Here is a 20,390-nt window from a genome sequence, read left to right on the forward strand (position 1 = left end):
AAGGTTGTAAAACTGTGGGCTACTCCTTTAACAACACCTTGTTTAGGAATGGGTAATTTTGGTCCCAATTGTGGTTGCAAGTGAAGGGCTATATATATTTTTAAAAAACCTACTGTGTGTGTGTGCATTTGTCTACATTAGACATGTATATGTAGAATTATAATTAACTGTAATAATGATATATTATACTTTAATGTTTTTTTTCTTTTTAAGCATTTTTATATGCATTTTTCTTTGAGAACATATGGTTTTGTATTATAATTATCAATGTGTTTGTTTTTTTGTTTTTTTAAAATTATTTTAAAAGCAATAAAAAATAAAGAAAAACGTTTTTCCCCACATGGTGATGACAATGATAGATGGTGATGATGATTTCATATTAGAATGTATCCTTGTCCATTGAAGACTAAATATGGTTCTAAATCTAAATTCTAAATCCTGGAAACTATCAGTCTTGTTACAACAGAATTATTGTCACTGTAATACCAATCACTTGTTCGACTTAAAATTATACACTGTGCTACCCTGCTATCCAGCTGATGAAGCTGCACGCCAAAAGTGGCATGCCGAGTTGGTGAGATGCAAAGCTGATCAGATAACCTACTTTCCAATCAGCAATAAGACTTTTGGGAACATAATGCTAACAGTATAGAAAGTTTTTAAAAAGATTAACTTTCTTTAGCATCCTCACACCAATATTAAATCAGCTGCTTGAAACATGACCTTGCTATCTGCCTTTTCGCATCACATTTTAATATATATGAGAGAGAGATATTTGTTTTTTTAAGGAGCCCCAAAAGTAATTTATTTCAGCAATAATGCACTGAAATGAAGCCCATTTTCATCAACAAAAATTATCAAGAGATTAGAAACTAACCCTAATAATGAGACATTGAGGGAACTGGGTATGTTCGGCCTTGAAAAATGATGAGTCAAGGGAGACACGATAGCCCTCTTTCACTATCATATTACACAGAAGACAACTGAGGCATGATTTCTTTCATACCAGAGAACAGAATATAGAAATTGGGTTTAAGTTGTTTTTTTTTTTTTTTAATGATTGACTAGTTCACCCAACTAGTGAACAGCATTGGATCACTGGTGGGATTTAAATTTTTTTACTGCCGGTTCTGTGGATGTGGCTTGGTGAGCATGGCATGTCTTGGTGGGTGTGGCAGGGGAAGGATACTGTAAAATCTCCATTCCCTCCCCACTCCAGGAGAAGGTTACTGCAAAATCCCCATTTCCTCCCAATCAGCTGGGACTCGGGAGGCAGAGAATAGAAGGGGCTGGGGCCAGTCAGAGCTGGTATTTACCGGTTCTCCGAACTACTCAACATTTCCACTACCGGTTCTCCAGAAATGGTCAGAACCTGCTGAATACCACCTCTGCTCTGGATGCTGACATAGGCTTAAAAGGATAAAAGCAAAATGACAAATAACAACAAAAAACCAAAACCAAAACCCCACAATGCAACAAAAATACAGCACGAGTGAAGGCAAGCCACAAACATACAGGTAGTCCTCACTTAATGACTATTCAAAGTTACGAAAGCCTCTATAGGGGGCTTTTTGGCCTGAAAAGCACTTATGACCATCATAAAATGTTACAATCCTCCCTTGCAGTCACATCAACGCAATCTGGGTGCTTTTGCATTTTCAACCAGTTGTCAAGTGCCCCATAACCATGTGATTGTCATTTGCAATTTTCTCTGCAGGCTTCCCCAGAAAGTTAATGGGGAAGCCAGCAGGGAAGATTGCAAGCTGCTGCTGCCTGCCGCGAATACTCCTTTTTTGTCTCTGGGGGCTAGCTGAAAGAGCTCCCTGCTGATCCGTGCCTGCCTGGATCTCCACAGCCAAAATCCAAGCAGACACATAGCTTAAAATCCTTCTCTCCTCACCTCTGCAGAGCGCTCTGCAGAGGCAGGGGGGGAAAACCCCAAGTTCCATGCATGCCTAGATCTCAGCTGGATTTTCACTGCCAAAATCCAAGCAGACACAGAGCTCAAAATTCCTGCCTATTTTCCCGCCTTGAGATATCTAGTTTTATAATATATTTGTACTATCACCAATCATGATCCTACACAGGTCATCTACCAAGTGCAATCAATACTAGCCCAGTACTGTATCTCAAACCGAATTCCAACTGAAAAGTGTCTGCATAATCTTTTTCCTTTTAGCCCGTGGAGATGCAAACTGTCTACCTTTTTAGGATTAAAACTGTCTAGGACTGCTGGATGGAGGAATGGTTTTTTTGAGAACAGGACACACCACTACTTTTTAAGAACTGGAAGAACCAGCCCATCCCTCAAGGAAATAATCAACACCACCTGGATGTACCTGAAGGCAACTACAAATATCTCCTGGGAAACCTTAATCAACCAGGAGAGATAATGAGTCTAATACACAGGCATTTCAATCACAAGGACCCTATTCACTTCTTCAGGGCCACCAAATTCTAACTCTTCCAGGTAACCACGTTAACTGTGCTTCAGTTAACTCCAAGGATTAATACAACTGTTATCGTTCTGTTTCCAAAAGGCTTATTGCTGGTTGAAAAGTAGGTTATCCAATCAGCTATACGCATTCTGCCAACTTAGCATACCATTTTTTGGCATGCAGCTTCATCAGCTGAATATCATATTCCATCACATCTCTCCCCCAATAATACATTCGCTCACAAAGGACCCCCTTAACACCACAAACATTCAATTAGCTGACCCACCAGGTTTTGGGGATACAACATCATCCTCTACCCTTTCTCTCTTCAAGACAGTGAAGAGAGTATTAAATTATATTCAGAAATGCTTACCTGAAGTACTGGGGGAATCACTATCATTCTCTATGTCTCTCACTAAAGGAAACAAATGTAGCCCAGACATAACCATTTCTCAACACTGTCCACCAATGTCCACTTTTGATGTGGATCACAGGTCCTATTCTTACCTTCAATCAGTTTTTTGGAGTAGAAAATGGAAAACCATGATGCCCCTGTAAAACAGAACCATCCACAAACCTTTCAATGCCTCTGAGTTCTGTTGTGGCTTATTAAGAGATAAGATAGTTACTGCCAATGTGGTGGGCCTCATAGCAACACAAAACACAAATAAATCCTGTAGTCAATACACCATACTACTCATGCTTCCAGTGTTACTCAAAACTTTCACTGGGTGTTCACACCCTCCAAAACTCTAAGGGAGGTAACCCTGGACTTGCCGTCACCACAAGTAGAAATGGAAAAGCTACCCCAACTAAACTAGCCACCATCACCTGAAGAACACAGTCAATTCTATCGCTATTGCCAGCACACTACTGACAAATGTTCATCAGATGAGTGGCAATGCCTCCAGCTTATCACAGCATATCACCAAATAACTGATCAGAAGTCTTTAGCTGCAGTTACTCCATTGCTGGCTCACCACTGATTCTAGACAGGCAAACAGCCCTAGCCCTGGCCTACACTGAACCACAAAGTCATCCAAAGGACTTTGCTCATGGTTGACTTTCACATTCGCTGTGAACTACTGCCATGTTAACTTCTCTGAAGGACCTCCTCACAATCACAAATCAATTCCAATTTGCTTTTTTATTGCAATTCCTAACTTAAAAGAAGTCAGATTCTGGATTATTGTAAAAATTAAAGACCAAGTCCTAGAAGTAAGAGCAATTTGACAATGGACCAAATACCAAGAAACATAACGAGCTCATTTATATTGGAATGTGTTCAAGTGAAAGACTGAATATCTGTTTGGATCACTTGGATCGTAGTATTTATAAAGTTTACATTCAATGGTCTGAACCATTGAATGTCCAACTCTATGAATATATTTATTTGTGATAGTTCTTATAGACTGTACATTGAAATGAATGCCCAATATTGTCAGTCATCACACACCCCTGTGCATAGTCCACATTCACAATGTCTGAGACTTTACAAAGTCAAAATGTCATCAAATCTCCATCATTCCAGAATTTTTTTAAAAAAAAGATTAAAAGGTACTTGATTCGATGCTAGAAATTGTTTCAAAATATTGATTCAAAAGAATTATTTCATAAAACATAATTTGAATCAAATTTTAAACGTTGCCCAAATCTAATGATCGTATATCCCAAAAACCCAGCCTGAAATCCAGTCACAGCTGTTTCTTGCAACTGTACGATTTACTGTATCCATTTAGGTAACTTGTTTTAGAGATTCCCAAGCATATTCCGTTGTTTCCCTAATCTTCTTCATTGAACCACCTCAACATTTTGCACTTGTCCTCTTTTCCTAACTCAACAGCCAGCATTCCAATCTCTATTACCTTATGCTGAACTACTGTTACTTTTAGGTGGGACTGTAATACCACAGAAAACTTCAGGAGACAACAATTTTCCCCATTCAGTTTTCAAATCTTACATGGAATCACTAGCCTCCAGATTCACTCTTAAGTCTGACAAGTAAACAAGCCCACTGCTAATCATTCATCACAGTCACTATTGAAAACAGGCTATTCCACTTTTCAACACTCACACTAACTAACAGGCAGCATACAAAGAGTAGTAATAAATAAACAAACCTGTGTTATAATTACCTTGCTTACTTTCCTTATAATTAAAACAGAGCATGTAACTAAACTGAAATTGCTCTCCTTATATTTTCATGGTAGAATTCAACTAAATGTAACAAATTCTAAACAGGGATATTATACCCCCTGCTTAAATCATGTACAAATTGTTCATTTATTTATTATACAAATTAACATTTATTCAGTGTGCAAAAATTACATAGTAATTGAAGCTGACAATGGGTGTACCATAATTATAATACTGTATTATTATTGATTAGACTATGCATAGTGCCAACCACCAAAACGTCTTAGAAGTTTATCGTAAACAATAAAACATAGACTTTTCAATGTTAATATAACAATTTTCTGGAAATACTATTGAATTTATTGAGCCTTAGCTTTGAGTAAACATGCATAAGAATAGTTTACTGAGAGATTTAACAATGAAGATATATTGATAAATAATTTTATCATAATAGATTGGCAACATGAATTAACTACCAAGATATTTTTCAGAGTGTTTCTCCTGCTTCACAATGCGGTACATGTTTTATACATTTACATGACATGCAGGTCTAAATAGGTATTTCTTTACAGTATGAATGTATACCAGTGGTGAAATTCAGCCGGCGCTATCCGGATCGGGTGATCTGGTAGTGCCGGCAATGGGGTCCGCCCACCTGCCCGGACGTCATCACGTCCTGTTTTTGACTCTCTGTGCATGCGCAGAAGGCTCTGTGCATGTGGGGAGGAGGCACGCGCGAGTGCTCACATTTGTGAACCGGGAGCAAAGGTAAGTGAATACCACCCCTGATGTATACATACACACACACATACGCACACACAGCAACAGTGATGTAAAATACCACATAGTATAACAACAAATGAACTTTTTCTTTTAGTATTATTTCACATTTCACATTTGTTTTTTCTTTGTTGTTGCTTTTTTAAAAAATCACTGCATATGCCATAGAAAAGGATGTATATCAATAACAGGCTGATAAATGAAAGTTAATCACAACCACGCACACAACTGAACTGAGTACAATATACCTCTGTTCCTGTGTGCTGTGCTATAAAAAGGAAAGAAAAACACAAGGAGAACTATGGGGAGAGGCTGTACTTCTTTATGACCTTATTTGAAAGATAAACTCCTTGGGGAAATACAATTTATTCAGATTATCAAGACCCTGCTGTGCAAATCTACAATCTGGGAGCACACTACAGAGATCAAAAAATATTTACTTTATTCTGTTGGGTATAAAAGCTTCTAATGAATGCATAATTAAGACAGAAAAAGTGTATACAGCTTTAGAATTCCATTGCTGAGCCAAGCCATTAATATCCAAGGCATCATACCCAGTTGTTACCCCACCTGCTTTATTTTTTGGATTAGAGAACAGTTGTAAGTCAAGGTATTACTGCTCCATTTCCAATATACGTATATACACATGTAATTCAGTGGACAATTTACTAAAATTATGTGGAAATCATACATAAAATATATATAATTTTTCCCTCTCTCCCAAATATATATACGCAATTACACATGCTTGAAGACAGAGAGGAAGAACATAGTATTTTTTAGATTTACTAAATGCAAAATGCAGTAAAAAGAAATGTAAGCCTACAACTGAATTCAGAAAAGCCATTTAAGGTTCTCTATATTTTTTTTTTTTCAGATTTCACAGAAATGCTTCCGAGAATCAGTCAGTCTTAGTGAAAATAGGAATTGAAACACTACAGCTATATCAACTCTTCAAAGTCTTAAATGTCATTTTACCTGTATAAATAGAAATGCTTTACAGGGGGCAAACCCACGGACACAAAAAGAAATTTAGACCAAATGTTAAGTGTTTTCTGGCATCTTCAATTCACCACGACTGGTATTTGGGGAAATGTCCTAAAAGACTTAATTCTTAGAGACAATGGCAAATATAATGGTATTATTATCCCATGAGTGCGGTTAAATATTCAAATGCATCCCATGGCTTCCTGTATTCCCTCTCTTGATTTTTCTTCGCCATTTTGCCTTTGTTTCTCTTTTCAGTATTTGGCCTGTTGTCACTTCAGTGCTAACTATACTTTGTTTTAATTTAGGTATGCCCATGTGCTTTAACCTTGGTCTCCCTTGTCTCCTTCAATGCCTGAAGAATACCAAAAAAAGGAAGCTTTCTTTTTAACCTTGGTTGAGAGACTGAAAGATCTTGGGACTTGAGAATTCATTTTCCTCCCACTTATAGTATCTTTCTTCATGTTTAGTATACACCCATCACAAACCATTGATATACAACTAATTATTGATGCATACAGATACCACCTATTTCAAATATTCTGTGAATCCTTCTTCACTGGCAGAACTGAAGAGAAGGAAGGGTAGACAGAGTTTAAAAATTAATTCCTTATGCCCAAAGTCTTCCCTTCTCCTGTCAATTTAACTTTTGGTTAAATATTTCTGAAAGAGTCAATTAAATCCAAATAGGGTTTTTTTTTAAAAAAAAAAAGCAACTCTTTGGATTTTTTGTTTTCTATATTGTTATGGTATACAACATTAGCCTACCAAATAAGTTACTTTTCCTTACTAAAAGCAAAATAGATTATTGTCACTATTTTTGATTGCTGAAAGGAGTAATCAATCAAAACTCAGCAAAAATCTGGGAGACTTGTGAAGATGAACTTAACATTTTCCCATCTTCACCTCTCTCCATAGCTTTTGAATGGGAAACAGGGTTTTTAAAATGAAGGCTACTCATTCTTCAGAGATGTCTCTGAACATGGATAAAAACCAATTTAAAAAAGAATTTGTTCATGTGGGTGGATAGGCCTAGAGAAGCTGATATAAATTTTCCTCCATTTCATTTGAAGAGCTTAAAGAGTGACATGTATCTGGTATTCATATTTCTCTTCTCTTGCATTACAGCAGCAAGTCTCCTCTTTCAGGTCACGTCTCCCACATAAAAGTGCTAAACTAATGCCGTTTAATGACAAATTAATGTCCATGAATAAAAAATACACCTCTAATAGCATGGAGTAATTTGCCATTACAATATCATCATTGGACATGCCCCTGGTTTAATACGATGTATTTAATTCATAACTTAATGAGTGATATATAAAAAGAGAGAGATGAACCCTGCAATTACATTTATGTGAGTCTGTCACCTTATTTGTAAAACCTTAGAGTCATTTACATTCAAATTAGAACAAATGAGAGATTTCACAAAGTGCAATGATAAATGACCATTGCTGCACAAGACAGGGCTGTATTTCCTGCGAAACCGTTAACAGTTCCCCATTATTTGTTAAAAATTACAATGCATATTGCCCAGTGTTGTGTGAATAATGACTTTTTTACTGATTAGGTCACAAGACTAATATGGAGCAAAATAAATAATTTCTTTTCATTTTTTCCCCCTTTCTAATGCCTTAATTTATTCAAACTAGTGGACTCATACTGCCATCTACTGTTCATTGGTAATAATAATAGGGATTTCTCTAAAATAGATAGTTCTTACGTATTCTGGAACTCTTTATAATCTGATGCTCCTCATCAAAACAAGCAACTTCTCTTAGTTGAAATGTGGTAACAGTTATGGGATACCTCTTAATTACATATATTGGTCAGTTCTCCTTATCGAAAAAATATAAATTAAAGCATATATTGCATGAAATATGTACAGTTCAATATCATTCAGTACAGATCTCATCATACCAGAAACAAGGAATATTCAAATGCAAGTTCTTGATGCATATCCATAAGGAAGTTGCTTTATCTAATGACTCCTATCTCTTGTTTGACTTTTTTTTTTTTAAAGGAAAAGAATTATTCACCCTGTGAAATCTATTAGTTAAAGTAACTGCCTGAAGGCATAGCCTACAGACAGTCGTAAATCAGGACTTTTTATTTGGTGGAAATTAACATTACACTGTGAGAGTTTTCTTGTTTTGATTAATTAAATTTTAATTACTTTCTTAAATTATTTTTAACTTTTTATTAAATGAATTTTAAAAAATTGAATTCAAATATACTTATATCTTCTTGTAAGCAATTCTGAAAACTCCATAAGAGGGAACAAATACTGGGAGTAAATAGAAAAAACCATAAGGACCAAATTTTGTGCCAAGGGCTGGCCAATCCAAGGCATTGGAATGGTTCAGCTTTGACTACACTCTGAGTGTCAGGACAGTTCATGTACCTCCTAAATAATGAAATGGAGAAAACAATATTATAGTAGTTTATTATAGAGCTTAACCGGCATAGAAGAATGGGGCCTTCACTGAGGTTAACCATGATTTTTGGATAAAAGATGACCAAACTAAGCATTATATTCTTTTTTAGTATTATCATCATCATAACCTGTGAAGGCAATTACCATGTTTCCCTGAAAATAAGACCCTGTCTTATATTTTTTTGAACCCTAAAATAAGCACTTCGTTTTACTGCCATGAGCTCAAAAGCCCAATTGGGCTTATTATCAGGGGATGTTCTTATTTGGGGGGAAACAAGGTAGCTACCACTGATGACTAAGGCATATGGAGCACATTGTAATTTGTATCTAAGAAAAGAAAAGGCATAAATTAATGATACCAATAAAGGAGAATATTTGTAGTTTGGGATGAAATGAGGAGTCATTGGTACTCTATGAACTTGGCTGTTTTCTTGATGATGTTACCTAGTTTGGATAACAATACGTCTGCAAGAAAGCAACCAAGCTCAGAGAGCACCAAGGACCCCTTCATAAATTAATGAATAGAGGAAAACAGACAAGCAAAATAGATATGTTGGGCTTTTGTGAAATAAAAAGAAAGACAAAGAATGCCATAAGTATGCATGAAGATAGTTTGATTTTGTGAAACAGAACTGAAGAATGCATGCAGGGAAGTAAGGCATACATTAAATGAAAAAAAAAAAGATTATGTAATATGTACCAGAAAGTATGTATTGATATCATCCAGTTTGTTACTGATGGAGTATGAAACCTTAGATTAGTGATAACTACTTGTTATGTTCTAGTGAATGGTGAAAATGGAAGAATAGGGAATGAGTTTAGAGAAAAAATCCATAACATCCTGAATAAATGTGAGCTGAATACAAAAAGAGTACCTAGGCCATTTGGAGACGAAGAATGAATGAGAATGAGGAGAGATGAACATCTGAGAAAATGATAGGTTTCAGATACATGGTTTAAGAATACATCTATTTTAGACATACATATGAAAAAAGGAATGAACCAAAAAGCACAACTGATTTGTTTATGATGAAAACTGAGAAATTAGTGAATGAAAAAAGATAAATGAGAATTCTGAAAGAGGGACAAATCATTTGCTAGCTTCAACAACTAATCTTGAGGAAAAAATAGTCATGAAAGAAAAGGCAACTTTTAAATGAAACTTGTTTAAAATGCAGGAAGAATTAATACGAATCCTGCATGAAAAAAATATTACAATATGTATTAATCTCCCAACAGGATTAATGGAAAGTGAACATTTTTAGACTTCTTCATATGAAAGAAGGTAATTATGTATCTAGTGAACAGAAAGTTTTGAAAGTCATAGTTGGAAGCACAGCCTTTCAAATAAGTGATTACAAGAAAAAGTTTTCTAGAAGTTGTTCAATTGGGTTTTTAAAAGGATGTATTCCTGATTCCACAATGCATCCCAAACTCAGTTCTTTCAGCAGAGGCTGGAATAGCATTCACTGAAACTCAAGCACTTGTAGCATGTATCATCTATTCATTTAAATTAATTTTTATTTTATTTTATTTTATAAGAAGAGATGTTACATTGGCCACTGTAACTGCTCATCTGTCTACTCTTTTACAGAACAGATCTTGCAACGTTCCTAAAGAATAGCATCTACTCTTGACTTTTAGATAGGGGAAAATCAAAATTGTAGATCATGCAGTGTTGCACTGTATTCTTTTATAGAGAAATTCAATGTGTACATGTATTTCTCCCACCACAACTCAGTATTTAAGCAGGATTGACAATGATCTCTGAGTTTCCTGTGAGCTGATCAGGAAGTAGAAACCTCAGGAAATACAGCCAGTTTCTCTCTACTGGCTATGATGGAATGTAAACAGTTGCTTCAGAAAGTGTACATGCAAGTATTTTATGTTAATGTAATTTTCGTATGGGTTCACATGGGATATATTATTTTACTCATGTTTCAATTTTGATGTACCTATTTTATTATTTTAAGTTACTCTGATCTACAACCATAACAAACTAAATTAAACAAGCTCATTTCTGATCACACACCAGTAGTATTATCATTGGTTTTGAAAAGTAAAATCTCATCAGATGGTATTTTAATAATTCTTTGCCGGAAGACTCTCAATTTGTTGAACCACCACAAAAAAAAAAAAAAAAAAAGATATAGTGGGTTTTTTTACTCTTTTTTTCTCAAATAAATAGAAAGGGCAGATTGGGATAAGCATATATTTATGGTGAGATAATAGCCTACACCTCCTGGAGGAAAAAGATGTGTGCGCTGCAGCATAGAATATGAAAATTGGAATTAAAAGAAGCACTGAAAGTGTATTCTACAAATCAAACTCAGAATGCATATTGTTTTTTATATTCGTTAAATTACAGCCAGATCAATTATATGCGTTGGAAATGGAATATGGAATAAAACCAATGAAACAAACATATTGGAACAGGGAGTTATTGGGTTTTCACCTAAAACATCTGAAGAAAAGTAACATAATGTCTATTAAAGGGATTCAATTGGCTAATTCATAGAAATTATAATGAAATTCATTTTCAAATTTTAGGTTTTATATTCAACAAATGAGAGTTATAAAAAAGGAGTCCCTGCAGATTTTACTCCACTAGTCGTTGCCGACTATACGGGACAGTGCTCATCTCCATTTCAAGGCCATTGAGCCATTATTATCCAAATACATTTTTGCAGTCATGTAGCCAGCATGATGTCACGGAGCGCTGTTACCTTCCCAGCGAAGTGGTACCTATTTATCTACTCGCATTTGCATCCTTTCGAACTGCTAGTTTGGCAGGAACTGGGGCCAATATTGGAGCTCACCCCATCATGCGGCATTCAGGTCTTTAACCTGGGCTGCCAGCTTTCCAGCCAACAAGCTCAGCATCTTAACCATTGAGCCACTGTACCACCCTAATAGAGTTATGGGCAACAAGCAATTTTTTTTAAAATGCAATGTCATTCAGAAATCTTAGTTTAAGAGAGTTTAGTTGCGTCTACAACGCTACAGAAAAATCTATGAGATTATTGATATAACAGCATCCAGAAAGGCCTCTGGGCCAGATAGAGAATGGGATAAAAAAGGAATCTCTACTTTTGAAAATATATTAAATATTTTATTGGGGGTGAGAAAGGAGGCCCTGTCATTTTCTTATTATGAAGCTTATATAACTGAAAGTTTGAAAGCTGATAAGGACCTGATCCACTGCAGATTACAGTTGGTATCTCTATTAAGTGCTTTTGCTAAATTTTTAACAGATGCATTGCAAGAAGATTAGAGAAGTTTATTTACTTACAATAAACAACCTTACGTAATCTGATTCTATAAATACATCATGACCCAGATAAAATTAAACTTATAGTTTACATACTAGCTTTGTTAGTTAGTAAACATCTATCACCGTTTTTAGCTTTGTTGGATGCAGAAAAAGAGAAGGCTTTCAATATACAGTCCTGCAAATTATGTTTTTAGTTCAAGAAATGTAGAAGTTTAGATTTCCTACAGAAATTATTTCATAGATAACAGCTTATTATTCTAATCCCTCTGCTCAAGTAATTACTAATGGGATTATCTCACTGGTACTTAAATTGCAAAGTGGCACGTATCAAGGATTCTTTTATCTCCCTTAATTTCATATTAAAACCTCACTATGCTTAATAAGACAAACTGGGGAAATTCAAGTAATTCATTACCAAATTTGAATGTAAGTTGCTGTTACATATAGATAATATTATGGTGTTTTTTTTTAAATGAGTATTCACATTCTTTCTGTAAATTTGCAGAAATTAAACAGTTATTTGGGTAGCAATAGAAAATGTTGCAGCTCAGGGTTGAACAGTGAAGCTCCTGATGTTCTCCAAGTTTGGCTGTTTGCTTGCAGATCTTTCCTTATCAAACTACATAAACATTTCAATGTTGAAGATGTTATCTAGTCTGATAAGGAAAGATCTGCAAGCAAACAAACAACCTCGCAGAGCACCAAGGACTCCATAGATATAGGGTAAATATTCTGTCTATATAATCAATAGAAATAAATCAAATACTGTATTATACTAATTGTAAAGAAGGTCCTAATGGATGTAGATAAAAACAAACTCTGTCCATCATCCAGAATTAATTAAATACCTGGAGATTATTATCTCTAAGAAAATCAATGGAAAATATTTCGTGGACAAAAATATTTATGTATGATCCAGAGGAAATAAGGTATTAAGACCACTATGAAAAGTAATGATGTCATAAAAATTACTTTTTCATCAAGTTTTATATGCTTTTTTAAGTGGTTCCAGTTAAATATTTTAAACAGATTAAATACTTAGGTGGTTCCAGTTAAATATTTTAAACAGATTAACAAATTAAATTTGAAGGACAAAACAAATATCCAGGTTTTCCCTGGATTATATATCAGTTATAACTTTGATATTTTGATGATGATTTTTATTTTCCTCATTTTAAGAATATCACTGGGCATATTTGTTAACCTTAGTTATATAATGGAGTGAAAGTGATATTAATTCCCTACCAATATGGGCTTAAAAGCTGTTATATATTGAAATATATATTGAAAATATATTTACTGAAAAACAAAATTATATTTAACACAAAGAAATGCAAAGAACTTCATTTAGGAAACAGAATTTAAATGGGCAGATACACTATAGAAGATACTCAACTAGGCAATTATGCTTGTGAAAAAGATCTTAGAAAAGTAATTATCAACTGACCTTAAGTCAACAAGATATTTTGGATGTAAAATACACCAATTGATTTTAGGCCAAATTTTAAAAATATAGTTTCCTAATAGTATTGATCTTGTTTTATTTTTCAGTGGTCTGACTACACATTAAGTATTTTGTCCACCAGACACCACCACTCTTTAAAGAGGATTTAGTCCAGGTGGAACAATGTGTACAATTAGAAGACTTGAAAATAAATCCTATAAAAGAAATTAGAAGTTCTGGGAATGTTTAGTCTTGCAAATAGTGTTAAGTTGGGGTTGAAAGGAAGAGGCAAGACTCCAATAAGTGACTTCAGCTCTTTAATTCTATAGGAACAAAATACTACTTGGCTGCTGACAGTGCCCTCTTTTAAGGGATCCTTTAAGGCATCACTTTATTTTTCCTGCCACTCGCATGGACCAGTGAGCAGCGGGTATGCTAATTTCTCTCTCAGTTCGGACTGAAGGGAAACCTACCATTCTATTTATATATTTAACAAATAGAATTAATAGTCATGATGGATGAATTATGATAAGTGCTTAAAAAGATGTCAATACAAAGAAATATGTCCTATATCAATTATGTCAAGGCATGGAACAATTTATTTAAGTTTTATGAAACCTATTTTAGTTTAATATTAAGGCAAAAAATCAAAACATTACGAGCAGTTCAATAGTTGAAAAAATTCCCAAAGAGGCTATTTTTTCAACTTATTGTGAATCATTTAATTTGGATCTCTGTATGGAGCAAGAAATTGTACCAAAATGCTAATAATGAAATTCTTAAAAAATGAATTAGGTAAGGCTGAATCACCACCACTGTAACTTAACAAAAAAAATTTAATTGTGAATATTTTTCATTTCAAGTTGTAGGGCTAATGAAAGAAATACCTTTAATTAAGAATAAATAAATAATTAAATTGCATGTTGTTCTTCAGCCTTTCTTTAAACTATCAAGACTGATTTGAATTTTATTGCAGTCTTCTAGGGTATTTGAATTTAACTCTGCCTTCTAGTTAATACACTATTTCGCTAGGGGTGGGCTTCAAAAATTTTAGCAAAGGGTTCTGTGCCCGGTTGCCGGATGGGTGTGGCCTAGTCGGCCTCCTGCACCACGGCAGAGGGGAGGCATTTTTGCCCTTCCTGGGCTCTGGAGGCTTTCCTCGAGCCTCTGGGAGGGCGAAAACTGCCTCCCCAAGCTCCAGAGGCCCTCTGGAGGCAGGAAACAGCCTCATTTCCATCCTTCCCAAACTTCCAGTAGGCCCGTTTTTTGCCCTCCCTGAGCCTCTGTGCACGCCCTGCACTTACTTGCATCCAAAACAGGCCACGTGGGGACTCCTGGGAGGGGCAGGGCAGGGTGGGCAGGGCCAGCCAGGAGTGGGATTTGGGGGTTCTCCAAACTGCACAAAATCTTAGCTAGAGGTTCTCCCAAACCCCTGAGAACCCTCAGCAGCCCACCCCTGTATTAGTTCCAACCACTTATGTACAGATTTTTTTAAAAAAAATACTAAATAATACAAGCAAAGGACTAAATCTTGTGGAACTTGTCTGATGTTTGAATGAGCAGTTTTTGAGCACTATTTTCAAGGCAGTGTATCTTCATTGTGATACCACCAAGTCCGTACTTAATTGTTGCCAATCATAACTTTGTCTAATTGTTGTGGCCCACCAGCGGCCTGTGTGGATCGTGGCTGATCCCAACGACGAGGAGCCTGGTGTGGTGTCACGGCAGCAGCCTGCGCAGCCGGCACTTGCGTCAGACAGCGAGGAGGCTGAAGAGGATGTGGTGCCAGAGGCAGAGACTCAGCCAGGGCCTTCAGAACCTCCAGAGGCTCCTTCAAGTGGAGATAGCAAAGCGGAGGAGCCTCTCCTCAATGCTCGAGCACGCAGGGCTGCCAAAAGGCAGGAGTGGCTACTCAGGAGGAGGAGGTCTCCTCGAGAGTAAGGCTTGAGGATAATTGGCCACTCCCTTAGCCTATTTAAGTCACACGCCGTTAGTAAGTTTCTTGCTAGAAACAACTTGTAATTATCATCAGAGCATTTTTGGAACAGTCTTATTGTATCTTGTTTTTCTGGGCTGGTTGCCAATGTTTGCCGGACTTTGGTTTATTCTTGCTACTTAATAAATTTGATAAGGACTGTTGGTTTGTGTCAATATCCTCGGCAATCCGGAGCTGGGGCAGAACACAAACGGCTTACTGAGGTAAAGATATATATTACTCATAATCTATTAAATCTATTATTAAAGATATACCTTACTCATTAGTAAGAGCCGCAGCGGTTAGAATGCAGTACTGCAGGCTACTTCTGCTGACTGCCACCTGACTGCAATTTGGCAGTTCAAATCTTACCAGGCTCAAGGTTGACTCAGCCTTCCATCCTTCCGAGGTGGGTAAAATGAGGACCCAGATTGTTGGAGGCTATAGGCTGACTCTGTAAAGCGCTTAGAGAGGGCTGTAAAAGCACTGTGAAGCAGTATATAAGTCTAAGTGCTATTGCTATTATCGATTGAATCTTTGTCTGGCAAGGCTTCTTTTTGACAAATCCATGTTAATTCCTGGTAATTACCATGTTGAGCTATAAGTACTTTGAAAATCATCCCTATATAACATTTGAATTGAGCTCAGGAAAACAAAGAAAAATATCCATTTCATTATCCTTACCTGGATAAGATAGTGTGAACATAAACTCAGCATTTCCAGCAGCTGGAGATGGCTACCTGCAGCAAGCACATCCTGAATCACTCCTGGCTCAAGCAGAACCTTTAAGCAAAGAAAACAAAATCAAAGCTTTAAAATTTCTCTGGAAAAGTGTTCTGGAAAACATGCAGAAAAAAGAAAGTCTTTTTTTTAATGCAATTTTAATAAGAATTTTTATTACAACAGTAAAAAATGAATAACTAAATTCAAATGGCATAATAAATAAATAAAAAATATAGAAAAGAATAAAAGCTGCAGTAAAAAGAGAAAGAAAACAAGAAATATAATAAAGAAAAAGAAAATAAATACATAAAATGACTTCTAACCTTGATCACATATATAAACATATTTAGTAACTCTTCACCCTTATAAGATTAGAAATAAATAAATTATTAAACACCTGCTAATAATTAGCCTTGATGGTGCAGCAGACTAAAGCACTGTTAAGTAACACCAGCTGTCTGCAATTACTGCAAGTTCAAATCTCACCAGGCTCAAGGTTGACTCAGCCTTCCATCCTTTCAAGGTAGGTAAAATGAGGACCCGGTTTGTGGGGACAATAAGCTGACTTTGTATAAAAAAGAACACCGCTGGGGGGGGGGCGAAAGCCCTACTAAGCAGGTATATACAAAAGTATGAAGGCTATTGCTTAACGCATTGTAAGCCGCCCTGAGTCTCCGGAAAAAGGTGGCAGATAAATCGAACCAATAAATCGAACCAATAAATTAATTAATTAATCGTTTAATAAGCAGATCCATAAAGTATCAATTTTTCAATCTTAGTATCAACAGAAAGTCCACAAAACATTACCATAACTGTGCAAAACAAATGTCTTATTTTAACCTTGATTAAATAAATCAATTTTATTTATTCGCCTTAGTTCTAAGAGTCTTATTTAATTCAATCAAATATTGTCATGGGATTTAATTTATCTTTAATCTTCTTTATCCCATTGAAGATTTCTTCAAGGATGTCAAGAAGTCATTCATTCAGTTTGTATTTCCCTTTTAATTTTTAAAATTTCAGCCAGTTTCTTTTGTATATCTAGTAAAGGGTCCTTTTCCAAATCATTCTCTTGAACAGCCATTTGTAGTTCCACACTCTGTACTTTCTCTGTCTTTTCAGACAAAATTTGTTCCACATCTGTCATTTCTTCATTAATATCTTTTGGATACAGTTTATCCACAGAAGCAGAATACTATATACTGATAGTATTCATATTGTAGTTACTAGTTTCTGGTTCCATTCTTTAAAGATTTCCTTTAATGTTTCTGATAATATATTTTGGCATTTTGTAAATCATAGTATTAACTGACATCAAGAACAGGCTTGTATTTTTCCCCTTCTTAGAATCTTTAGTCCCCTCTAGTGTTCAGCTTCTAAAATCATAAAATAACTTATCTTTGTTGTGGTTTACAGTAGCCAGGACAGCCAAAATAAGCCTGTTTCCCATAAGAAACTGTTTTAGTTAATTCCAAACACTTATAGTAAAAGCCAATATTCCAAATTTATCTGGAATATTAATCCACTTATAAATTTCTTAGATTAAAAAAACATATTTAGCTTTTCACTGTTTATCTCAAATTCATTACATTCTTAAGATTATGATCAATTTTTCTTTTGTTCCAAGTTGAAGATTAAATTTACTTGATGACTTGTTGTACCAAAGGTCTCTAACAGCTTTAAGATAGTTAAATAGGCAATTTACAAAAGTAGTTAGAAAGTGAGGTTTGCTATGTTAGTGTTCTTTAAAAGGGTCTGCCACACCTGCAAGCAACTTGGTTGATCCCTTTGTCTCCCAGTGCTTAAATTTATGGGAAACTGTTGTCCTGCAGTCTCCACACAAGAAGCACGATCAAGAGCACAGGTGTCAAATTCAAGACCCAGGGGCCAGATCCCTGCTTAGATCTGGCCTGCAGGGCTGCCCTAGAAACAGCAAAGGACCGGCCCTCAGTGCCTCTGCCAGAAAAAATGGAGCTTGGGAGGGGCGTGTGCAGCTCTCTGTTTTCAGCCGCAATGGCCCCCTGCTGCTCTTTGCCAGCGAGCTCCCCACTCAGAGTTCCGTTTTCACAGACAGAGGGCGGCAGGAGGCCGTCACGGCTGAAAACGGAGCTCAGGAGCCCATTTTCGCTGACAGAGCGCTCGGGCCACCACAGACGCCCCCGACATGAGTGACATCAAGCTGGCCACGCCCACCCTTGCCATACCCACCTCGGCCCCCAAGGTCAAACACAACCCTGATGCGGCATTAATAAAATCAAGTTTGACAGCCCTGGTCCAGTAGGACATGTAGGTAATCTCCCACCCTCTCCTTATCTTCTATCCTCTATTCCCCGGTACCTTGTTCTTTGTCAAGGTTATCTTCAGTTCCCCATACTTCCCATGGAACTTCACAAAGTGATATTTCTTGATGTCATTTTTTACAAAGCTGCAGATACACAATTTCAAATATCCCAACTGAAAGCTTTTGCAAACAAAATGCTTAGCTAGCGTTAGAAATTACTGGTTACAATAATGTTTTTCTTCGTAACAAAAGGGAAAGGGAAGCACAACATCTATACATATTTCTAGGGTCACAAAGGTGGTTTACTAAGTTAAGACACTCATTGGCACACAGAAATCTGCATTAAACCAAATCAAACCATACAATTCAATGTTACAGTAGCTGGAACTATCTGTCATCCTTCTGACAGTTCTTTCACCAAGGCCAAAGCAATACTGCAATATAAGGAAGAGCAAATTCAAGACAGCAAAGGCTTTAATAAAAAACTATTTAGAAAAGCCCTTTTCCAAGCAAAAATACACCAACTATAAAATGGGAGCAGTAACATACATAGGAAAATGTAGCAAAGCATGCTACATTGAAGTTATGTAGAATATAAATTTATGAAGTGTATCAAAAATGTAGCAGTATATATTTGGTGAGAACATTCTACCCCAACATAAATCTAAGCGGTCCCAAATCCAGGTAAAAGTGACCTTCACTTAAAGGCCATATGATCAGACTAAGAGACACTATTGCCCCCAAACAGTAAAGGAAACATCAATATCAATACCAAATTAAAATGCACACAGTTTAGGGAAACTATTTTGATCAGCAAGGCAGAAAATTCTAAAGAAAAAAAAAGATGATCTGGGCAAAAGAAGATCACACCAGTTTGCTGTTTTATGATATCCAAATAATGTCTCATTTTGCCTAGTGATAAATGCTAATCCCAAAAGAATATACAACATTACTGCAGTATATTCTCTGGTTTTAATCTGATATTATTATTTTGAAAAAGAAAAATGTAAGGAAGACTAATACTATGGCAACAAAGGCTCAAAGTTTCATTAATGGGGGTCAATATAATATGGAGATGTGATATTACAATACATGGCTTGATCTCTCAGATCCATGTGTTAAAAACATAGTACTACAGCATCCCACAACCATGAGTCTATATGGAATGTGGCAATATTAAAAGAAATCTTTTTAAAAAAGCTTTTTAAATTAACTATATTTTATCTTTTTAATTTTAAAATCAATATAATTCATCTAATTATGGCATTGGACTGCTTGGTGAGACAATGCTAATCCTAGCAGACAGGCTTTGTTTTATGTCAAAAGCTTTTAAAAGCAGAGGAATTTAAAAATATATATATATATCCATGAGCATCCAACGAATAAATCAAGTCTGGCTTCTAGAGATCTGAGGGAAATCATGCATGTGACAGAATCCAATCTGGGTCGGTCACCGGGACCAGAGGTTTAGATTTCCACGCTTTTGGACTCATGCTGGGCTCCAACACAAATCTGAAAGCTTGGAAGACTAAGCCTCTGGTCCCAGGGACCGACCCAGATTGGATTCTGCAACATTATCCTGGGGCACGTATATTTGTCACCATGTTTGTGAATCTTTTGGGGAAATCATGCCAATGGGGAGATTGGAAATCATTAAGAAAGTTGTTTTATAAACCTATCACAACCTAACTTAAGAAATTGTCTATTTTAATAATTTCAGTGCATAGTTTCAGCGTCTTTAGGTATGGATAACCATTTGATGCATGGTACATGAAACAGAGTTTAAAAAGTTACTATAAGCCCTCTGGATTGTACTAAAAAGGGCTCTAGAAGCATTAGGCAAAATATGCGACTAAAAATGGTTTCTGAGACTTAACAAGGCAATACAGCAATTCAGAGTTTATTAGGTATGGCC

At 36.0% G+C, this 20,390-nt stretch overlaps 1 protein-coding gene across 3 annotated transcripts in view; it reads right to left on the minus strand.

Annotated features, from left to right (window-relative positions):
- KLHL32 (kelch like family member 32) overlaps positions 1–20,390 on the minus strand; it is a 71,509-nt gene that overhangs the window by 33,953 nt on the left and 17,166 nt on the right. For 2 of the 3 annotated variants that reach the window (XM_070953848.1, XM_070953838.1), the window contains exon 3: positions 16,156–16,254. In XM_070953848.1, the coding sequence (XP_070809949.1) occupies positions 16,156–16,254 (99 nt within the window). Of the gene's footprint in view, positions 1–16,155; positions 16,255–18,531; positions 18,649–20,390 lie in introns of all 3 variants that reach the window. The other variant, XM_070953828.1, reaches the window with a different exon arrangement.

Source organism: Pituophis catenifer, unplaced genomic scaffold, assembly GCF_029215685.1.
Source record: "Pituophis catenifer annectens isolate HBS135680 unplaced genomic scaffold, rPitCat1.0.hap2 SCAF_1, whole genome shotgun sequence".
NCBI lineage: Eukaryota > Metazoa > Chordata > Lepidosauria > Squamata > Colubridae > Pituophis > Pituophis catenifer.